Source organism: Haemorhous mexicanus, chromosome 2, assembly GCF_027477595.1.
Source record: "Haemorhous mexicanus isolate bHaeMex1 chromosome 2, bHaeMex1.pri, whole genome shotgun sequence".
NCBI lineage: Eukaryota > Metazoa > Chordata > Aves > Passeriformes > Fringillidae > Haemorhous > Haemorhous mexicanus.
Genome location: NC_082342.1, coordinates 98,312,731 through 98,331,895, shown reverse-complemented (window position 1 = coordinate 98,331,895; position 19,165 = coordinate 98,312,731). Strand labels below are relative to the sequence as shown.

Genomic DNA, 19,165 nt, shown 5'->3' with positions numbered 1-19,165 from the left:
TGTAGGGAGGCATCTGGCAGTGATGGCTGCCACAAAGGAGGAGGCTCTTACTGAAGATGCTCTGCCAGCAGCGTTATGCAGACTCCTCTTCTCAATTCACATTTCTTGGCACCTACATCCCTGTCTGACTGACTTTTAAATGGGCAAAGAGTCAATCCAACAGATGGGCTAAATGGCAGGCAACCAAGATGCTATGAATGTACATTGTCTGGGTGTGGGGAGTCAAATTGCCAGTCAGGGATATCCAAGTTAATGCCCATCACACAGCTATGTGACGACAGCACAGAGATATGCCCCCAACAGCCAAGTTTAAAATGTCTCCCGTAACAGCAGCATTCATAGATAGAAAAAACACAATAAATGGGTGTCACAGCTGACCATGCTTGGGAGCAATCCAGGAAGGAATTGTGATGGAGAGGCGAGTCCAGAGAGGAACAACTTTCACAAAGTCACTGTTGCTCTCCTCCATCATGATACCTTCTGGCATCATACGAGAAAATTTTATACAGCACAAGGCAAGCAGCAGAGAAATTTTTTTCTTTTTTCTCAGGAATTCTTTAAAATTAGTACAAAATTCTAATGCATTACATGTTTTTGCTAAATGGCTCAATAAGCATTTTATGGTATGTGGTGGCCTCTGCATGCATGGTATGAGCAGACCAGCCTAACAAGTCTAGTTACCAAGGAAACAGGTTTTTAAACTTGAAACATAGGTATTCATGATGACAGAGATCTTACAGTTTTTTGGAACATGTCTCTCTTTTGAGGAGTGAATGTGGAAGCCAGCTTTCAAAATCCTCCTTGCTGCGGTCATGAGGCCAGTGTAAAATGTTGCATTGCTGACCCTGACTCACTGGTCTAGCAGAATTGGAAAAAGAATATGGAACAAAAGATCATTACACATCATCACTTAAAGCTTTACCTTAAAAAAAAGCAAATGGGGGTGTTAATTAGACAAGGACTTCCTTTCTCCAAGGGAGCCAATCAATCACATTTTTTTCCATCCTGAAAGGAGGAGATTTTTTTTTTTTTAACATAAATCTTTTAAGCCTCAGTGCTATGTCTTTATAGGAAGAGGAAATTGATCTCAGCTATTCCCTGACAGAGTGGCACTGAACAGAAAGTGTCTTTCTTTCAGAATGTATTCATTAGTTCCTTCTCTCAATCTGACCTTGAATTCATTTGATTAAATGACTAAAATAATTTCATCCAAAAATGACAGTTTGTAGGACAAATTTAATTAAGCTCCAGGACAGAGGAATGGAAAAGCTTGTACTATGATTCTTGCTTTGTATGAACTCCTATGCTTAAATGATCACATGAGGATTGTAAACCCTTGCAATATGTTGGACATCTGGCCTCCCTGATTCCCCTCTATCTGGCAGGCTCTCAGAGCCCAGGCAGCCACAGGTCACTGCTCCCTACCTGTCTCACTGCCCCAGGCGCTGCTCCCTTCCCTAAAAGCAGAGTGAAGGGAGCAGAGTGCACTGTGAGCAGAGTCACTCTTTAGCATCTTCTCATTTCACAGCCCATCAAGAATACACAAAGTGACCACAGAAATCTTGAAAAATCATTTGATGCATGTAATAAGAAAGGAAGGGACTCTGCTGATTACATTGTTGTCTCATCATTTTAAAATGCAAAAAAAAAAAAAAGCTACACACTCTGTAGACTCTGCACAGCCACGCTGTGAGGTGAAAGTTGTGAAATTACTGCTTTCTCACCACTTTGTTTGATGTGCTTGTCTACGCTATCAAAAAACCTGAATCTGATTTCTCTGCTAAAATAGCATCACCTCTTTTGGCACTAGTGTAATATTAATGCAGATCAATATCTTGAGCACTGCTTCTTTAAATTTGTCAGGTTATCTTATCCTGGCAGTTTAGAACTATGGGGCTTCTTTGCTAACATTCAGATTGCATCTAGTCCTTTTGCAGGGCCACGGGCGCTGGATATGTCATAAATACAGCCTTTTTACAAGGCTTGAGAGAAAACTACAGCAGGCTGAGTATAATGCTCAGTTCTAACTAAGGAACTGTATTGACTTCAGTGGGACTGCATAAAAATAACTGCTAGCCAAACTTGGTTCAGAAACGTAAAAAATTAAATTATAGAAAAAAAAAAAAAAAAGAAAACCCCCTTTAACCACAAATTGTATGTGGTCCATTTTGCAAACAATTACTTAGCTCACCAATATATTAATGATAAAAACAAACCTCCCATATTCCCCAGCCAACAGAAAATATAAACAGTACTAGAAAAGCAAAATTGTCTATACAGGGTAAACGACACACAAATAAATTTGAACAGGAAAAACACATTAATGAATCCTCTTTTAAGCGGTAAACAAATCGCTGGCTTCTCGCCAAGGAGGCAGGCATGGAAATGGGTCCGGGGATGCCTGCGAGCGGAGCAGAGCAGCTGACAAAGGCTGCGCAGAGCTGTCAGCGAGGCAGACACAGGGCGAGCGGCGGCCGCGCCGCACACAGCGAGGGGCGGCCGGGGGCTGCCCGGGGAGGCTGCACCTCCCTTGGAGGAAGGTGCTCAAATACCTGGAGGGTCCCACTCCTGCCCTCTCACTGGGGAGAGCACGACGGCGAGGCCGAGTTTGGTGTTTTGGGACATTCTGGAGCGGGAGCAGCCTGAGCGGAGCGGGCAGATGATGCATCCATCCATCCATCCATCCCATAGCTCGCCCCAAGGATTCAGTAGTACACTGCTCCCATACCCACCACCAGAGAGGTTTCCTGTTTAATGATGCACACAGCTCCGTACTTAGCTAGAGGGGTTTTTTCTTTCCTTGTAAGGCTCCTGAAAAACCTGAAATGCTAGAGGAGATACAAAAAGTCCCACTTTTCTTTTGCTCAAGTCAGACACATTCCAAAGCCTCCTGGCAGACTAATGTAGTGAGACAGGGGTTCAAAAAGAGATTTGCAGAGCTCTTGCCTTTGCTACCTCTCAGTCCCACAGATCAATGAGATGATTTACAGACACACTAAGAGAGGGGCACAGCTCATGGTTCAGGCTCTGAGGCAGGAAGCTGAAGTCTGGGGCCTGACAAAAGTTGCAGGGTCATTTGAATAATCATTCAGGGAACCTTCGGAGATATCACCGTGTAGATCCTCTGTGCTGGAGGAGAAGTAAAATAGTCACCCACTCTTTAGCAAAACAGAACAACCAACCAACCAACCAGCCAAGGTCCTCCAAATACACTGACATCTGACAAACTCTATTTGAACACACGCAAAGCATGAGATTTCTTGAGCAGTAACAAGTATAATTAGGCCTTTGTCAAGAGTATCTGTTGATATTCTTGTGCTGCTGCTGCATAAGAGGAGAACCAGAGCATTTTTCTGAGCAGCGTGGGAGAACTCCACAGAGTAATGGTGCACCTCAAACTGAGATGGTATACCACTACTTTATATATAAAATTGAGGACAATCAGAGTGTAGAACAACAGAATTTCTGGAATGTATAATTTGTCACAGGACAGGGAGTTCAATGGCTGGAAAGCGTGGAGACAAGTCCAAGAATAAATGAGGTTCTTCTGTCCATGGCCCCTGGATGTTTCTCCTAATCTGCATGCCTGTAAATGAAGAGCAAAGATCATGGAAATAACCTGGCAATGGTGCACTCCAGGTACATCACCTAAGTGTGATTGTCCAAAAACAAAAGAGCAAGTTTTCAAAATTATAATTATGCTGTCTTAATTTTTTTTTTTTTTTGTGGTGCCTCTTCTCTGGTTTTGAAGGCAATGGACTACAGCCGCCAAATTAGAAATTTCCTTTGGTTTTTATTCCATTGGAACAGAAAAATACTGGGGTCTGTTACCATCTGAGAAATACAAGGATAGTCTGCAAAAAAATTAAATGTTTACACAGTGAAAGTCTTTCCTGTGAAATAGCAAAACCATTATTTGATTAAAATAATATAGAACCCGCACTGGGATATTAAACATGATGCAGCACAGGTAAAGAAGAAAAACATTACTCCTCTTCTGTCAAGTCTGTTACTAAGAAAAGACTCTACTCAAAGTAGAAACACTTTAATATTTGTTCTTAGATAAATAAGATTATAATTTAACCTTTACTCTTATGAAACCTTTAGAGAAACATTCATTTGTCTGCAGCTGAAATAAATACTGGATTGCTTTATTGATTCATTGGCTAAAGGCATAGATGAGTCATGAAAATTCCACTCTGCTTCCATTGACACATTGTACCAGAATTTAAAAAAAAAGTCACTTAAAAGCAGCTTAGCCTTGAGAAAATGGGCAGTCATTGTGAGGTTTGGCCTTCTAGGAAAGAAAATACCTTTCATGTATCCCACTTAAGAACTAAGATATTTACATGGAACAGCTTGATAGACATGATAAATAACTGACTATAATTACATTTCCTGAAGTACTCAAAGGCAATCATATCACAATGCAGAACAGCCTTTGGAGGACATAAGGTTTAAAAAAAAAGTATCAGAAATACATAAACAACCTCCCAAATGACTCTGAATCAGAGCTGCAGCTGCAGTAAATCACCATGAATGCAATGGTGGCATATTCCTAATCAGTGGCCACTGGGACCAGGGCTCCAGAGTTTATCTTTGTGCAACAGCTTGTGATATTTAGAATATTTAAAATTGGCAGCAGTAAAAGGGCAACTGGTGGTCACGCTGTAGCTGACCAGTATGAATTTACTCCCCAGTGTCTGTGTCAACACAACACCAAGTGTTAGATAATTTAAGGCAATCACTGCTCCATAGGGAAGGGATAAATACCTCATAGTTACCTCTGAACTGGATTAAATAAAATAACAGATATGGCAACATTGTTGTCTTCAGTCCTTATTTCTCCTTTATCTAGGTAGGTTAAGTCTATATTCATGTACATGAACCATGAAATCTTCACTTGTGTTTACCACACAGCTCAAGTAAGGCATAATACACCCTCTGTTCCTGCACTTTCTTGTCCTTTTGCAGGATGGTCCTCTCTCTTCAACAACTGCATCTAAATCAGCGAAATTGCCAATAAAGGGCCAATGATACAGAAATTATATTTCCCCCCAGGACTAACTGCTCTGTCAAATACAGTTGTAATATATTGTAGCATCAGATAATTAGCCTATGCCTGGAGACCTTATAGGGGGTACCAGAACACCTTTTCACAGTCATTTAGTGTACTTGTTCAAAGAGCCATTTTGCCTCAGTGAAAGGAATCTTTTAAAAGTAATTAGGAGCATAAGAGCATATATTAACTCTACACTTTTAAGGTCAGACTTTTACACAATAATATTCTAGTGGAGATGCAGTTAGTTCATCCCTTATAAGTTTCATCAATTGATCTTCTATTTTTAATTACACACACACACCTCAGTTCACTTTTTGCAGGGAGAAATCTAAGTCACATTACAAGGTCTGGACCCCTTTGCTTGAGCAATATTTTCATGTTGAAGTTTGTCTGAGGTAGAATGGTAGGCCTGGATGTCCAGCTCTGCAACATAGCTTATTCACACCATGGAATGAATTGTTTGGTACACCCACGTTTTCAGAGAGGATCATTATTTAATGAGAAGGAAAACTACTTTCAGGAGCAGTAGCAGAAATTTTAAAGGTTGAGGCAGAACGGTATACTAATGCTTAACTGCTGTCAAATGTGGGAGTTAAATTGAACTGGTCCATCTGTAGAAAGCCTGTTTCCAACTAAGGGGATCCTGTTGGAAACAGGGAATCCTGTATCTAGTCCTTCCTCAAATTAATATTAATGGATGTTTCAAGGTGTGTCTAATTTCACCTTTTGCCTCCTCCATTTGAGACATGTAAACATAGCCTGATGTTTGCATCCTCTTCTTATGTAAGAGCTTGTATTTTAGCTGTAGTGCTCCTCACCTTCTACATCCATTTTAGCACTCACTGATGCGTTTTAACAATGGTATTTATTACTCACTTTTAGCAAAGAGGAAAAGAGAATATGAAAAGAGAAAACACAAGGAGGCCCAGTGAAGAAATACTGAAGATCAAGCGGACTTTTCAAAAACCTTTGTCAGCCGTGCATTCAAAACATGACACTATGTTGCCTAATAAAATCAAAAAAAAATGAGGCCATAACTCATGTGAAGTAATGTTATGTGCCATATCCATCCCACATGGTTTCCCCATCCCTACATGAACATTATAAAACATATGTTTTGTCTGATCATTAGATAGTACACATCACAATGATATATTTTAAAAAAAAGTTGGAAAAAAAATAGCCTAACTGGGATCTATCTTTTCAAAAATGAATTATGATATTTTCTATCCCTATTCCTTTTTTAATCTCTGCAAGAGCTGGCTGAAGCTGAAGTTTCTCAAGGTGGAAAAGCCATCTGGGAAAGACTGAAGCTGTAGTAATATACTAAAAGATTTGGTTGGTGATTTGCCTCCCACAGAGCATTAAGGCTTGCACCTCCAGCCAAATTTGTTCCCTTTATGCTATTCAGCAATGGCTCTCCCAAAAGCAAACCCCAGAACACTCACAGATTACTTTAGAATGAGAGCAGCAAGGACCTAAACCCTTTTGTATTCTCATGGTGTTTGAGAATGGAAAGCAAGCTGGGATGACACCTGGACATATATCAACCCTTGTCTGAACCATGCACCACAAAGAGTAAATGCAGGTTCTCAAGGAGACTGGAAGCCATGGACCTCTTATCCTGGAGAAGTACAGTCACTAGAAAATGACTGAAGAGCACCACCTCCAAGTCAGTGCAAATGTTGCTCTGTTTCAAAGCATCCTATATCACATTAATCTGAGGGAAGCAAATATCCAACGTTTTCTTTTATTTTCTGCTTATCAGAAATTGTACCTTCCAGAGAATCTGACACTGGATTTCCAGATGTCTTATCAAAGACATTGTTCTCCTATGGTATTGTAAGGTACCACTCTCATACCCTGTTGATAGCAGAAAAATGAGGAAGTTCTTTTGGACAGCTGTATTTCTCCAGAGCAATTTCAAAGACTGAAACAATTGCTTGCTCTTGCCAAGGATGTAGGCACCACAAAAATCAGTGTCCCATTTTCTCTCCCCTAGAAAAGCCTACAGACAAGAAAGTCAGGACAGACGAGAGAAGGAACTGAATGTTCTCTCTTAGGGAGCATTTACATTTATTTCTGCACTTTGTGGCTTATATGGCCACTCCAGCAGCCACAGGATGATCCTACTGCTGCAAGAAAGAGAACTACTCTTTTCCATTCAAGCCACTTTCAGAAGAAGGAACTCACCACAGTGAGCCAGGTTCTGCCCTTTAAAGACCAAGGTGTACAAGTATGGTCCTTGAACCATCCCCAAGACATCAGGCAACCATAAGAGTACCAGCCACTTAGTGGCAGATGTGACCAGGAAAATATAACATACATACATAACATAACACACATATCCCAAGGCAGGACTTGACCTCAAATGAGTTTAAACATGAAAGACAGTGAGATCTTGTCTCCTCCTTGCACCAGCAGGCCTTGCATCTGTTCAAAGATATGTCACTCAGATACTCTTGAGCTTAAGCAAAGGAGTTCTCACCAAGACCACTGCAAAACAATCAAGCTTTTTATGAAGCTACTATTGGTGTCCCCTGCTCCTCATTGCCATATTCCCTGTCAGGTGCCTGACCCACACCCATCACTCTCCTGGGTGCAAGGAACACTGAAAAAGGGTCTCCTGTCAGGTGTAAGAGACATTCCTACTGACCAAATCAGGCTACAGTGACCCCATGGTGTCTCAGACTGCAGCCCAGGTCCCCTACACACAAACCAGCAGCAGGAGATAACTACGAACAGCATTAGGTCCCCCTCTCTTTGTACCCGCAGAATTGACTGCCCAGCTTCTATAGGGCAAGCCTGTTCTGACTACATAGGCTGCCAGAAGGACTCCCACAATCTTCCACTCACTTTTAAAACTGGAATTAAATTTTAAGATGATTTCTGTTCCTAGTTATCTCCTCAAATACACAAACTTCACTTTTATAAAACCAATTGTTTTATACTTAAACAAGGTTTAAAATGATTTCATGATGTTTCAGGAATTAAAAGCAAAGCAAGTATGTGCACTGCAGTAAGATTTATTCACAGAAAGCAAGTTTCCATTCAAAAGAAGGAAAAAACTGATTTTATGTAAACTACCAGAAAAATCCACTTCACCCCTAGAGAAAATAGGCACACAAATACTTTACTCCTTTCATAAATAATGTATTTTATTGCATATGGCTATTAAGGAGAGCATCCATGAACAATACAGACTAAATACAATACACTACTCTAGTTCCATTTATTCTGGTCTCCAGCAGCATCACATTTATCCTTATATACAGCGTGTACATTGGAAGACACAGCAAGATAAGTTAAGTCTCTTGTCATATCACAATAGCAAGAAATATATTTAACATCTTGATATCCAGAAACAATACGTACCCAAAAAGAAAACACTGCTTAATAACTGTTAAGGTTATATAGCAAAAAATATTTTAAATTTAAGGTAAGTCAGGCAAAATGTACAAAGACCCAATATACATTGTGAAGTTTTAGCAAACATAACATTTATACATTTTGGTTCCATTCTGTAAACTAAATTAAGAATGTAAGTATTGCATATGCCTTTGTGAAATATACAGGATAGAGAATATTTTATTATTTTGTCAAGTTCTTTTTTTTTTTTTTTAAAGTTGCTGTATGCCGTTTAGCCATTTGTTTTAGTGGCATGATTTCTTAATTGATTCAGAGGGATATTTGAAAATAGAGGCATTCAAAACACTGAATTCAGCAGGTACCACACTCAGTGCTGGTGGGGGGGCAGAGAGGGGTCAGACAGAAAATGTCAAAGTATGCAGGAATTTTTAGTTCCAGACTTGAACAAGCAGCATTTTAGAATGTCTTAGAACCATTTATAGCATTAGTATTAGAGAAAAAACTCAATCAGATCAGATATTTAAATTGATTTTAGGTCTAATATTGTATTAACTTATGCATTGCTGTGATTTAAGACCCCAAAAATTACACTGAAAAATAAAGTGTGCCATGGAGTAGGGAAGGAATTAGTTTACATTCATCTTTGTCTTGTAATACAATCCTCAGCTCTAAAAATTCAGCATGTAAGCAGGAAGACTGCATTGCCGTTCATTGTACTTGTAAGACATTGACTCTTGTCTTCCTCAGAAAAAAAAAAAATCCCAAAAGAAGATAATGCATTGTCAAAAGTGAAGTACAGGTTCCACCAAGCACAATGATTAAAGAAAAAAAAATTAAAGAGCCTCACATAACTCATAACTTAGTAATACTTACATGTCTATCAGAGCAGGCACTGGTGGGGTACCCTTAAAATGTACACAAACACTTCAAGCAAAGGAGAAACAAGGTGGCATGACATTCTGCTAGTCTGGTGCAACAGTTGTATGTGACTTTTGTGACAGCTGCTGCCACACCACTCAGATTTTCAGGCCACTGGAAATGTGATGCGCAGTTAGCCTTGAAAAGAACTCAGGATAAGTGACTGCAATGGTTCTTATTCCCTGTAGTAGTGCCTGCAGCTACAATGGTGCTTTCTTGGTAAAAGGCAAATATCAGGACTCTATAGATGGCAAGATAATACTGTGTTAACATTAGCTCTTGAATCTGCCTGATACCCATTATCATCCCTGCATTCCTAGCATGCTTATGTGGATTTTTGGTTACAAGAAATGCAGCTAAGAACAGTTAGCTGACAAAAGTGAGCTTGTAAATAGAAGAAAAGGCTTTTGCAATCTGAAGTACCTACATAAACACCTACATAGAGAGGATTAAACAAGTGTGTCAAAGGTACAGAGATACCCCTAATACAGGTTGATGTTTTTAACTTATGTTGCTTCGGTTACACATTTTATACTTTTAAACTACTCTGAATCCTCTGTCCAAGTCTGATTCACAGAGTTTCATCGCATTTTAGACTTTTCAGTGCCCTGTTTAGGCTTTGTCTGAGAAGTAAACCCTGGGGCTAGTGATTCAAAACCCAGCAGCAGCAGCTGTACAAGTTGCAAGTTCAGTAAGGCTGGCGACCGTTCTTGAGAAACTCAGCACAGAGATAAAGGAGTTCCTGTCGTACACCAACTCTGCAAATCCGGCTTTACTTTGAACTGAGGTAGTACTGTCGTAGGCTTGAAATTATGCCAGTAAATACCAGATCTTGCTGCTTCAGCAGGTGTTACAGAATCCCCTAATATGCCAGAGAAGAAATACAGTTTGTCTTTGAAGAAAAAGAAAATGAAGGCATTGGCCGTTAGTTAAAGAGGCCGTCAGAAAAGTTCCTATGATTTAAAGAGCATCTCCAACTTCTGTCGAAACAGCAGCAAAATGATAACATAGATGCCATGGACAGGTAATGAGTTAGGCAGGTTCCCTTCCCTTCCTCCCAGATTTGTTGTATGGTTTAGCCCACAACAGTTATGCAACTGTTAGGACCAACACAAACAACAATAAAAAGTAAACGTTAAGCAGCTTCAGTTCCCAAAAACAGAAACAAAAAAAAACAAATAAACATAAAGGTATATGCCGAGCAGCTTCTTTGAATGTTGTACTCTGTTGTTTGAGGTCATGATGAGAAAACTCATTCCTTCATTCTGAAAAGAAAAATGAAAGAAAGTCAATCAAAACTGCAAAAATTTCTTCATATATATGATACAGACAACACAAAAAATACCATAGAGATGATACAGAATGGGTTTTCATGTTGGAAAAAAAAGCAGCTGTTCAATAATTGCTCTCATATTTGTATACACCAGAAGGGATTGCAAAGGCAATAAAGGGAGTATTCCCCAATCCAACGCCACTCCCTGTTTTTAAGAACCTTTCAGCTAAGGCTCTTCAGGTCAGCAAACTGCAGAACACAGAATGGGTTGGAAAACCTGACACGAAATCCCCCACAATCAAGTTGCGACCATCACAGTTTTTTGCATCAGTGGAAAGGAAAAGGGGTTGGAGAAAACAGGTACAAGCTTAACTCTTTCTTTTTTTGTCAGCTGGATATTACAAAAAGCTTTCCATTTCCAGACATCAAAAACAAGTCTGAGAAAAAACAAGTTATCTTGTCTTTAGGGAAGAAGTCTACTAAAAACATATGCAAAGTATAGAAATAACCTTATTTTAATTTAGTTATTTGATTTACTAAACAACTATTATTCCAGAAGCAAAAAAAAATGAATAGGTATACAAAAGGAAAAACAATTACTGACTACAAAGCTGCTTTAAACAGTCAAGGTGAATTATGCAGTAAAACAGTAACTTATTACAATGAGACCCATTCTATTTTAAAGAATGCAGTTGACTCTTCACTATAGTGTTTCTTCACTGCAAAGAATTAATGGATAGCACGTGCCTACCCCACAAAGGAACATTTTTATTTATTAGCTCACAGCATTAAAATGATTTGATAATATGGCCATTAAAAATCAAAATTTAATAGTTATAGCAATTTTGTTTGTTGTATGTTGTAAATTTCATTGTAAATGAAAATTTTAGTTAGATTATGTATTACATGAGTTTTTCTAAAAAAAGTTCTTTGGAACATTTTGGGAACAAGCACTGTTACTTAGAAAAGTCTATAGTTTTGACTGTATTGATACAGGAAGTCAGTATTCCTATACATTTTAATTCCCTTGGGACCACAGAACCAAAATAAATTAGATAGAAAACATGGATATCAAAGTAAGCCCAGCACTTATCAGTGCAAGTTTCAATCCATAAAAGGCTCTGATAAACCAATACAGAGCCTCTTCCCTCAAGTTTACACAAAAACAAAGGCTAATCTATCTTGGCATACATATAAGACTTGCTAAATCGCTTAGAATCTCTGACAGCTAAGGTTTACTCAAGGCATTAGTCCTGCTGGAGTCAACTGGAGCCACTATATGATCAAATACTTAGGATATTACTTGGGATTTTATTTCATGCAACATCTTGAGATTACTAATAACTTGCCAAGACCAAAGGTAAAGTGCCTCATTGCCCCCACCCACTGCCACCTACTTGATGCCACCTTTCTGATCAGAAACTAAGTCAAATCTATCCATTAAATCTTCAGTAAACGAGTTTTCATTGTTTGCTCTCAACAGGTGTTTCAAGAACTGCCTTATGATGCATCTGGGGGGAGCTCCAAATCTGCCAAAATCATCCTGAAGGGCTGCATGGGTGAATATGGGGCAAGGATAGACAGCTCTCAGATGGGAGCAGCAATTCCTCATTTGAGGAAGAAACACTTAACAAACCACTTTGTTCCCAGCTTTGTTCAGGGAGACACCGTAGATGCATCGTGTAGGCAAACAAGTGAGTGCTCAAAGGCACCAGCTAACTCTGTGTTATTGCTTTCCTCCTTCAAATGGAAACCAACAGGGCAACTAAATTTACATTTCCCAAAGTGAGAATGAGAGTGAAAGCCAAATAAAATATTTTAAAAAAATTTAAAATCCTCATTTTCAGATACAGAAATTGCTGGAAAATGCAAAGGATACAAACAAGTATGGTTCAGTACAGAATTATGCCAGTCTAGGGCAGACATGAGGGAAGAGTATTAGCAACCAAGTATATCTGATGTTGTTCTTACAGTACAGCAGGTACTGTTCAGTCAGAATCAAACTGGAGGAGGTGAAGGGGCTGATGCTTCAAAGCACTTCCATACTTAGCTGGCATGGTTCTGTAGGCAGGTGATAGGACTGTGGGCACAAGCCTAAGACCTTATGATGCAATAAACACATCATCCAATGAGTCTATAATGATGATCTATAACTCAAAAAACCACCCCAAACACAGTCTTCAATAATAAAACTATTTCCTCTGACTTCAATAACCTTTGAATCATGTTTTGAATAAGCTTTGAATCAATAAAGGAAAAATAACTACTGTTACCACTTGGCCAATGTAATCACAATGCCAGGTACAGAGGATGCCTACTTGGAAAAAAAAAAATTGCAACTTCCACACCAACATAAAAAAAAAAAAACTAACCAAACAAAAAAAAAATCAATATCATGCGTATTTTTACCTCAGTGATTAGTATCTTTTATTTTTTTCAAGTCTCGGGTCAACCTTCCACTCACACAGCAAGTCACAGCAGTACACAGCCTCTTTATACAGGAACTCAAAACTCCTACAGCACACAAACATATTCTTTGGTAGCTTCAATCCCCATGGGCAGGCACTAATCAAAATATAAAATCCAGCACTGTGTCAATACTGAGGTTTCCTCTTGTTTTGAGCTTTATTAAGAAAAGCATCCATGATCACTGCCGAGTTTCCAAAACTACTTAAGTCATTTGATTCTAGTAGTGCTTCTCAGAGAATAAATCAGAGAATAAACACACACACAAACCACTATGAAACTACCAAATACTCATAGACTTGCTAAATACACTGTGAAGAGAATACAGTGGTTAGTCAATTAAAGAAGATCTACTCTGCTTATTAATTTTCAAAATCAGTAAGCAGGAAATACAATTTTTTTTTTTAATTTCTAAAAATAATTCTCATCTGCTAACAAGCACGCAGGCAGAAACAGTTATTCATGTGGCTTGTGGCAAAACACGTTGCTGGTTATTCATAATCAGTAAATTTACTCCACTGGCAGCGTGACTGCCAGAGCACATCAGGCATTGGACACAGAACCCCCAGCTCTGCTGAAGGCTTCTGCCCTGACTCCAGGCATATCACTCAGTGGCTTTATCCCTTTGTTTCTCCTCCCCATGTCATCTGCCAAATCGATTAAGGCTGTGATTCTGCTAACTAACTTTTCCTGGAAGAGCAATCCTATTGATACAACAAAACTGGAGGTTAACCACACGTACATCTGCGGGCATCTGGGCAGGCTATTAGACAGCACAACCCAAGGAACTGAATCCCACTCACAGAGAGGTCTCTTTGGTACACCAGACACCTGAGAGGAGATGTATGTATGGGCAAAGCTGCTGGCCACCCAGAAAGGGGCAGGGTAGCCTCCATCAGCAGGTTACACTGCCCTCCCAGCACTCCAGCTTCCTCCAGCCCCAGGCATTGTGTGGCTGGGCTCCCAGCAGGACATGGGTCAAAGGCACTCACACAGGTTGGAGCCTTGAGCCTTGGCAGCACTGTCCCATGCCCACAGCAGCCTGTGTCTGCAGGCAAGTGGAGCAGAGAGGGGGGCTGAGGGTGGGAAGGAACAGCCTGATGGAAATAAACCCCTGCTGACCAGGCACTGACAGAAACCAGACAGAGTCTGAACCACAGCCTCCGAGGGCTTCCTTACTGAGGCATCACAGGAGGCACACTCATCATAAGATCACAAACTTGGCCAAGCACCCAAATGCAGATGCAGCCTGACTGCTGCCCAGGATACTACTGGGAAGTGCACAGTGGGAACCAAACCCTGTCCTGGCTCCAACTCTCAATAAGCAATGCAATGAATACTGCACTTAACATCATAGGTAACCCTGCTAAAGATAACAGAACAACTCATGCGCTGAGCTGTAGCTCTCCAGAAGTAATTCCAGAGAACCTGTGCTCCACTTAGCAGGACTACTCATACCAAATAAAGCTGAGCACAGACACTTTCAGAGGAACAGGTTTCAATCAGGGCTTAAACATTCATTTTACCAACACTTGGCAGGAAAACATGAAGTAGTATGCTCTAAAAGTTTACAAAGCTCACTTTGTAAACCTTGTCAATGAATAATATCCATCCAAAGTAAAATGTTCCCACATTTGTTGAGAAAAACAAGTTAAACCACAAAATGAAAAAGCAACGTTTTTTAAATTTTTTAAACAAGTCATGGTTGATCGTAATTGGAAACACCCTGCACCAAGTAACCAGGCTCTTTTGATATGTTATTGCACTAAGAAACAGTACATGATGTTGTTCAGATATGTCTCTTGTTTTATGAATTTAAAAAAGCAAGCATCTGGTCAACATAGATTCTTCATGACAAATAATAAAAAAACCACTAAGTCTCTTCAGAGTAGTAAAGTAGGGATTCTGCATCCACCGTAACCTATATTAAAATGAGCTTGACAGTACATTTAACTCTTGCGTCAAATGGTTAGAATAGTATCACTTTGAACTTCATTAATATAAGCATGGGGAAAGTTTAGCTTTTAAAGTGGGAAACAAACTGCTAGATTCTCTGGAAAAAGATGTTGCATGTCAGTACCAGCAAATACCTTCTGGGTTTGTATGTCCGAGCACACTGTCAAGAGGTCAAAATGCTCATCATCTGCTGTCATGGACAAATCCCCCAGAATTTCTAATGAGCGTCAACTTATAACCAAGGGTACTAAAAACCAGAATTATTTCTATTATATGCCATATACTTACAAGATAAATACTTATTTTACCTGTGATCTTGCACTGGAGTTTAAGCAGTTGAGTCTATAGTAGAAGTATAGATGAAAATGTGGTCTATGCTTAGTTGACTTCAGAATTTGATATAATTTGTGTTTCATATAATTTTGTCAAGGTTCTTACAGATTTTGTAGTACTAATAACTAAACATTAAAATGTAATTATGTGGAAAAGGATTAAACTTACAAATGCAATTGTAATGAATTTCTAGTGCTAATCCAGAAATACATTTTCCATATAAATTATAATAAATATAGGCACTTCTAATTTAAAATTAGGAAACTAGACATGCTCATTTTTCCCAGAATTAATTTAACACATTAATTTAGCTGCAATTATATATCTTAATTTCAGAGCCATAGCCAATGTTTACTTTTAAACAAGTTTGTATAAATGGGATTTAATCCCATGCTTAGGGATAAAATAAATTAGACAGAAACCCCTCCACAAAGTGCTATCTGAAATATGTTCAATTATCCTCTCCCTTGCAAGCTGCATATACAACCATTCAAAAGCATTACATGAAATGAAACAAAATCAAGCAGCTTTCTCTGAGTAAACAAAACACTAGAAAATAAAAATGTTTAGTCCTTCTGCCCTTCCACTGGGAGCTTGTAAGAAGGACAGAAACACATACACAGCAGCAGCAGATGTGGAAGATAGACAGAAAATTTGCCACTGGAGAGATTTGTCTGTGGCAGCCAGTCAAAGAGCCACTCCACAGTACAGACACAACTTTTAACCATCGTTAACAAGTCATGCTCTTGGTTGATGACCATCATCATACATGTGAAATTGCCTCCCACCTTACAACCATCACACTATTCCCATATCGGTGCAGATTCAACACCCAACACCACAAACATGGCCTCAGTGGGGCTGTTGGCTTGAATTCACAGCTCCCTTCACTACACCAAGGAGAAAGCACAGCTTTTCCCAGGTGCAGCCTGCCAGCAACGTGGGAACTCCAGCAGTGCCACTTTGCACACCAAGTGAAGAAGGAAGTTTCTTAAGAGACAGAATTTTTGCAAAACAACATGCTCACCTTCCAAGTGATGAAGAGCAAGGCTGGAAGGGATCAGTGAGTAACACACTGAACTACCTACCAACTCCATCTCTGGAGACACAACAGCAACAGAATCAGCATGCCTGCCCCAAAAGCATATACTAGGCAGTACTCAGCTAAATTCTACTAAACTGTGTGTACCACTCACCCTATGAAGAGCCAGCCATTCCAACTCGTTAGAGTCAAGGGAAAGAAAGAGTGACTTTTAAGCAACAATTTTTCTGCCCTATTTTATATTGGGCTCTGACAAATAAGAGTTCTGAAAGGTCTCAAACTCTGTGAGGTATACAACTTGGTATACCTTTTAGGAACAGAGATGATAGCCTTTTACACACCTTCAGAGTTGCTGGGAAGTTTGCTCAGCTGGGATGTCAAAGGCATATTTGCGCCTCTTCTAATTTATATCAGTAGTCATTAACAAGGTCAACAAGTTTTGACAAGAAGAGCTCTTGTGAAGCAGAGCTTGATATTCTCACACAACTGCCAACTGAAAAGCCATCAAACTTAGTTGTCCTATTTCCAGCGGGTAACAGTGAGGTGGGAATAAAACCAAAACAATACAATGGGATTTCTGGTTGAGATCCACAAGCGAGAGCTTGAATGCCATTCTAGGTAACACTGGACAGAAACCAAAGTTCAACAACTGCTCCTGAGCCACTAGGCTGAAAACACATGCCTGAAAACCCAACATTAGAGTGTTCTCAAAGAGCCTCAAAGAGCTCTCAAAGATGCTTTCTCCCTTCTCCCACTTGAGATAAAAAGTAATCTTTTCCACTGGTTAAACTGGAGAAATATTCACATTAAAAATTTAAATATTCATAGGATATGGAATATTCCAGGATAAGGATTCATGTAAGTTGTGGAAAGTCATGTTCAGTCTCCCTTTCCACTACAGCAGATATCTAATTATTCCATGAAAACAGCTGCAGTAAGAAAGAACAAGAGCACTCCACCAAACACTATATGGTTAAGACATGCCATACGGTGGTGAGGGGGAAAAGAGGACTGAGATCTTTTTTCAGCCAGAAAGGTAGCAGACACTGGTCAGTCCCAGGTAAGTGCTCTTGCCTCATAAATATTGTGGAGAGGGAAACAGAAATACTACATCCAGGAACTCTTTCAAAGACTAATCCTTGCCTCCACCACTGCCAAATGGGCTTAGGCACCTAGTATCAAAAGAGGCTTCAGATTTACAAGAGAATCCTAGAGGAAGACATTTATCTTCCAGAGAGCAGCACATTTTAAAACACAGGGCTCTCCAACTTTCAGAGTAAACCTCCCTCCCATTCTGTAAACTGACCTTCAAACAGCTTACCAAGGAGACAACCACCCCTGAAGGACATACATCCACTTAGGCACCTCACCTGCCACCTAAACACACTGGATGACCACACGCTAAATGTTAGCTGGCTACTGCAGCTTTTGGATTTTCAGGCTAGGAGATATGTCCAGAGAAATGCATCTTCTTGCAGAAGAGACACACAGGGAGAAAAGTGAGAGGAAAAAAAAGCAGGGAAAGCATAAGAGGAACAACCTGTAATGCACAGGAAGGCAACCTTTTCCCTACAGCTTTCTCTTCTTGCCACATCCCCTCTTAAAACTCTTGAGCAACCTGAAGTAGGATAAACATTTTAAAGGACTGTTTTCCAATTTTATCAATACTTTTCTAGAGATCTTATATGTCCTCACCCTTGTCAATGTGAATCTGTCAGTAACAGAGAAGTGAGGAAAAGATGAAGCTAGGCAAGAAGTTTCATCATGGTCTGTGATGAAAATAAAATACATTGCCACTCCCTGAAACCATTTAGTGAAGTGAGCAATACAACACAAATGTGCTGCATTGAAGCAGGTTGTACTCTCCCCAATCCAGTTTCCTCTCTCTGACAGTGGGTCAAAAGCAGCTGTATACAAAATCCAAGATCTGGATTTTGCAAATGGGGATACTACCCAAAGTTCTCTTTACTTTCTAATGATTTACCTACAAGGACAAGCCAGCTTGTAAAAGACCATGAGCCAAACTCTTCTTAACTTCCTTGGTACTGTAGACTATCAGCATTTGGCACAGTGCACACTTTCTGAAAGCCAGAATCACAAATTTAGCAGGGTGTCCCAACCCTGTTGATTTCCACACCTTCACATTTTTCAGCCTTAGCACCTATCACTCTACAGAAGCCCACTAAGTCTTCTCGAAAACAGCCATTCTAACACAATCCCCCAGCAGCCATTTTCCACTATTCCTTCAACAACCAGTCCCAGTAACCAAACCAAAATAATGTCTCAAAGAATGATACTTGGACTTGTTGTTTACAAATTTTCTCCTGTTCTCCTTTGCATGAAATACTTTGCTAAGAAATGATAGAAAAAAATTAAAAACATTTTTATGTTACATTTTTAAAACAAATATGGGCATCTGTAACTTCTTACTCTGACTTTAATCTAGAGATGAATTAGCATTTCTTTCTGTAGTTTATATGGATTTCATTGCATACAGAAGTGGGTATTATATTAAGACATTAAAGGAAAAGATGTATTTTTTCACACAGAAATTATAAATATCATCTACATATCATGCCCAGAGGATAACTAATACTTTGTTGGAAAGCAGAGGCAAAAAGCTTAGTGAGCTGTTTAGAAAAGTAATTTAGGTGGTTAAATCATCTGAGAGCACCAGTTTTGAAACTGGACGCTGGTCAGAAAATAATTTGTGAAAGCAGAAAGCATATAATTATGTCCTCTTTCT

General features: G+C 39.5%; 1 protein-coding gene across 3 annotated transcripts in view; it reads right to left on the bottom strand.

Annotated features, from left to right (window-relative positions):
* Positions 1 to 8,194: 8,194 nt before the first annotated feature.
* The window catches only part of IRS2 (insulin receptor substrate 2), a 28,996-nt gene continuing 18,025 nt past the window's right edge, over positions 8,195 to 19,165 (bottom strand). For all 3 annotated transcript variants that reach the window (XM_059839704.1, XM_059839705.1, XM_059839707.1), the window contains one exon: positions 8,195 to 10,614. Coding sequence is in view for 1 of the 3 variants with exons in the window: in XM_059839707.1 (XP_059695690.1) it covers positions 10,610 to 10,614 (5 nt within the window). In the remaining 2 variants the exon portion in view is untranslated. The remainder of the gene's footprint in view (positions 10,615 to 19,165) is intronic.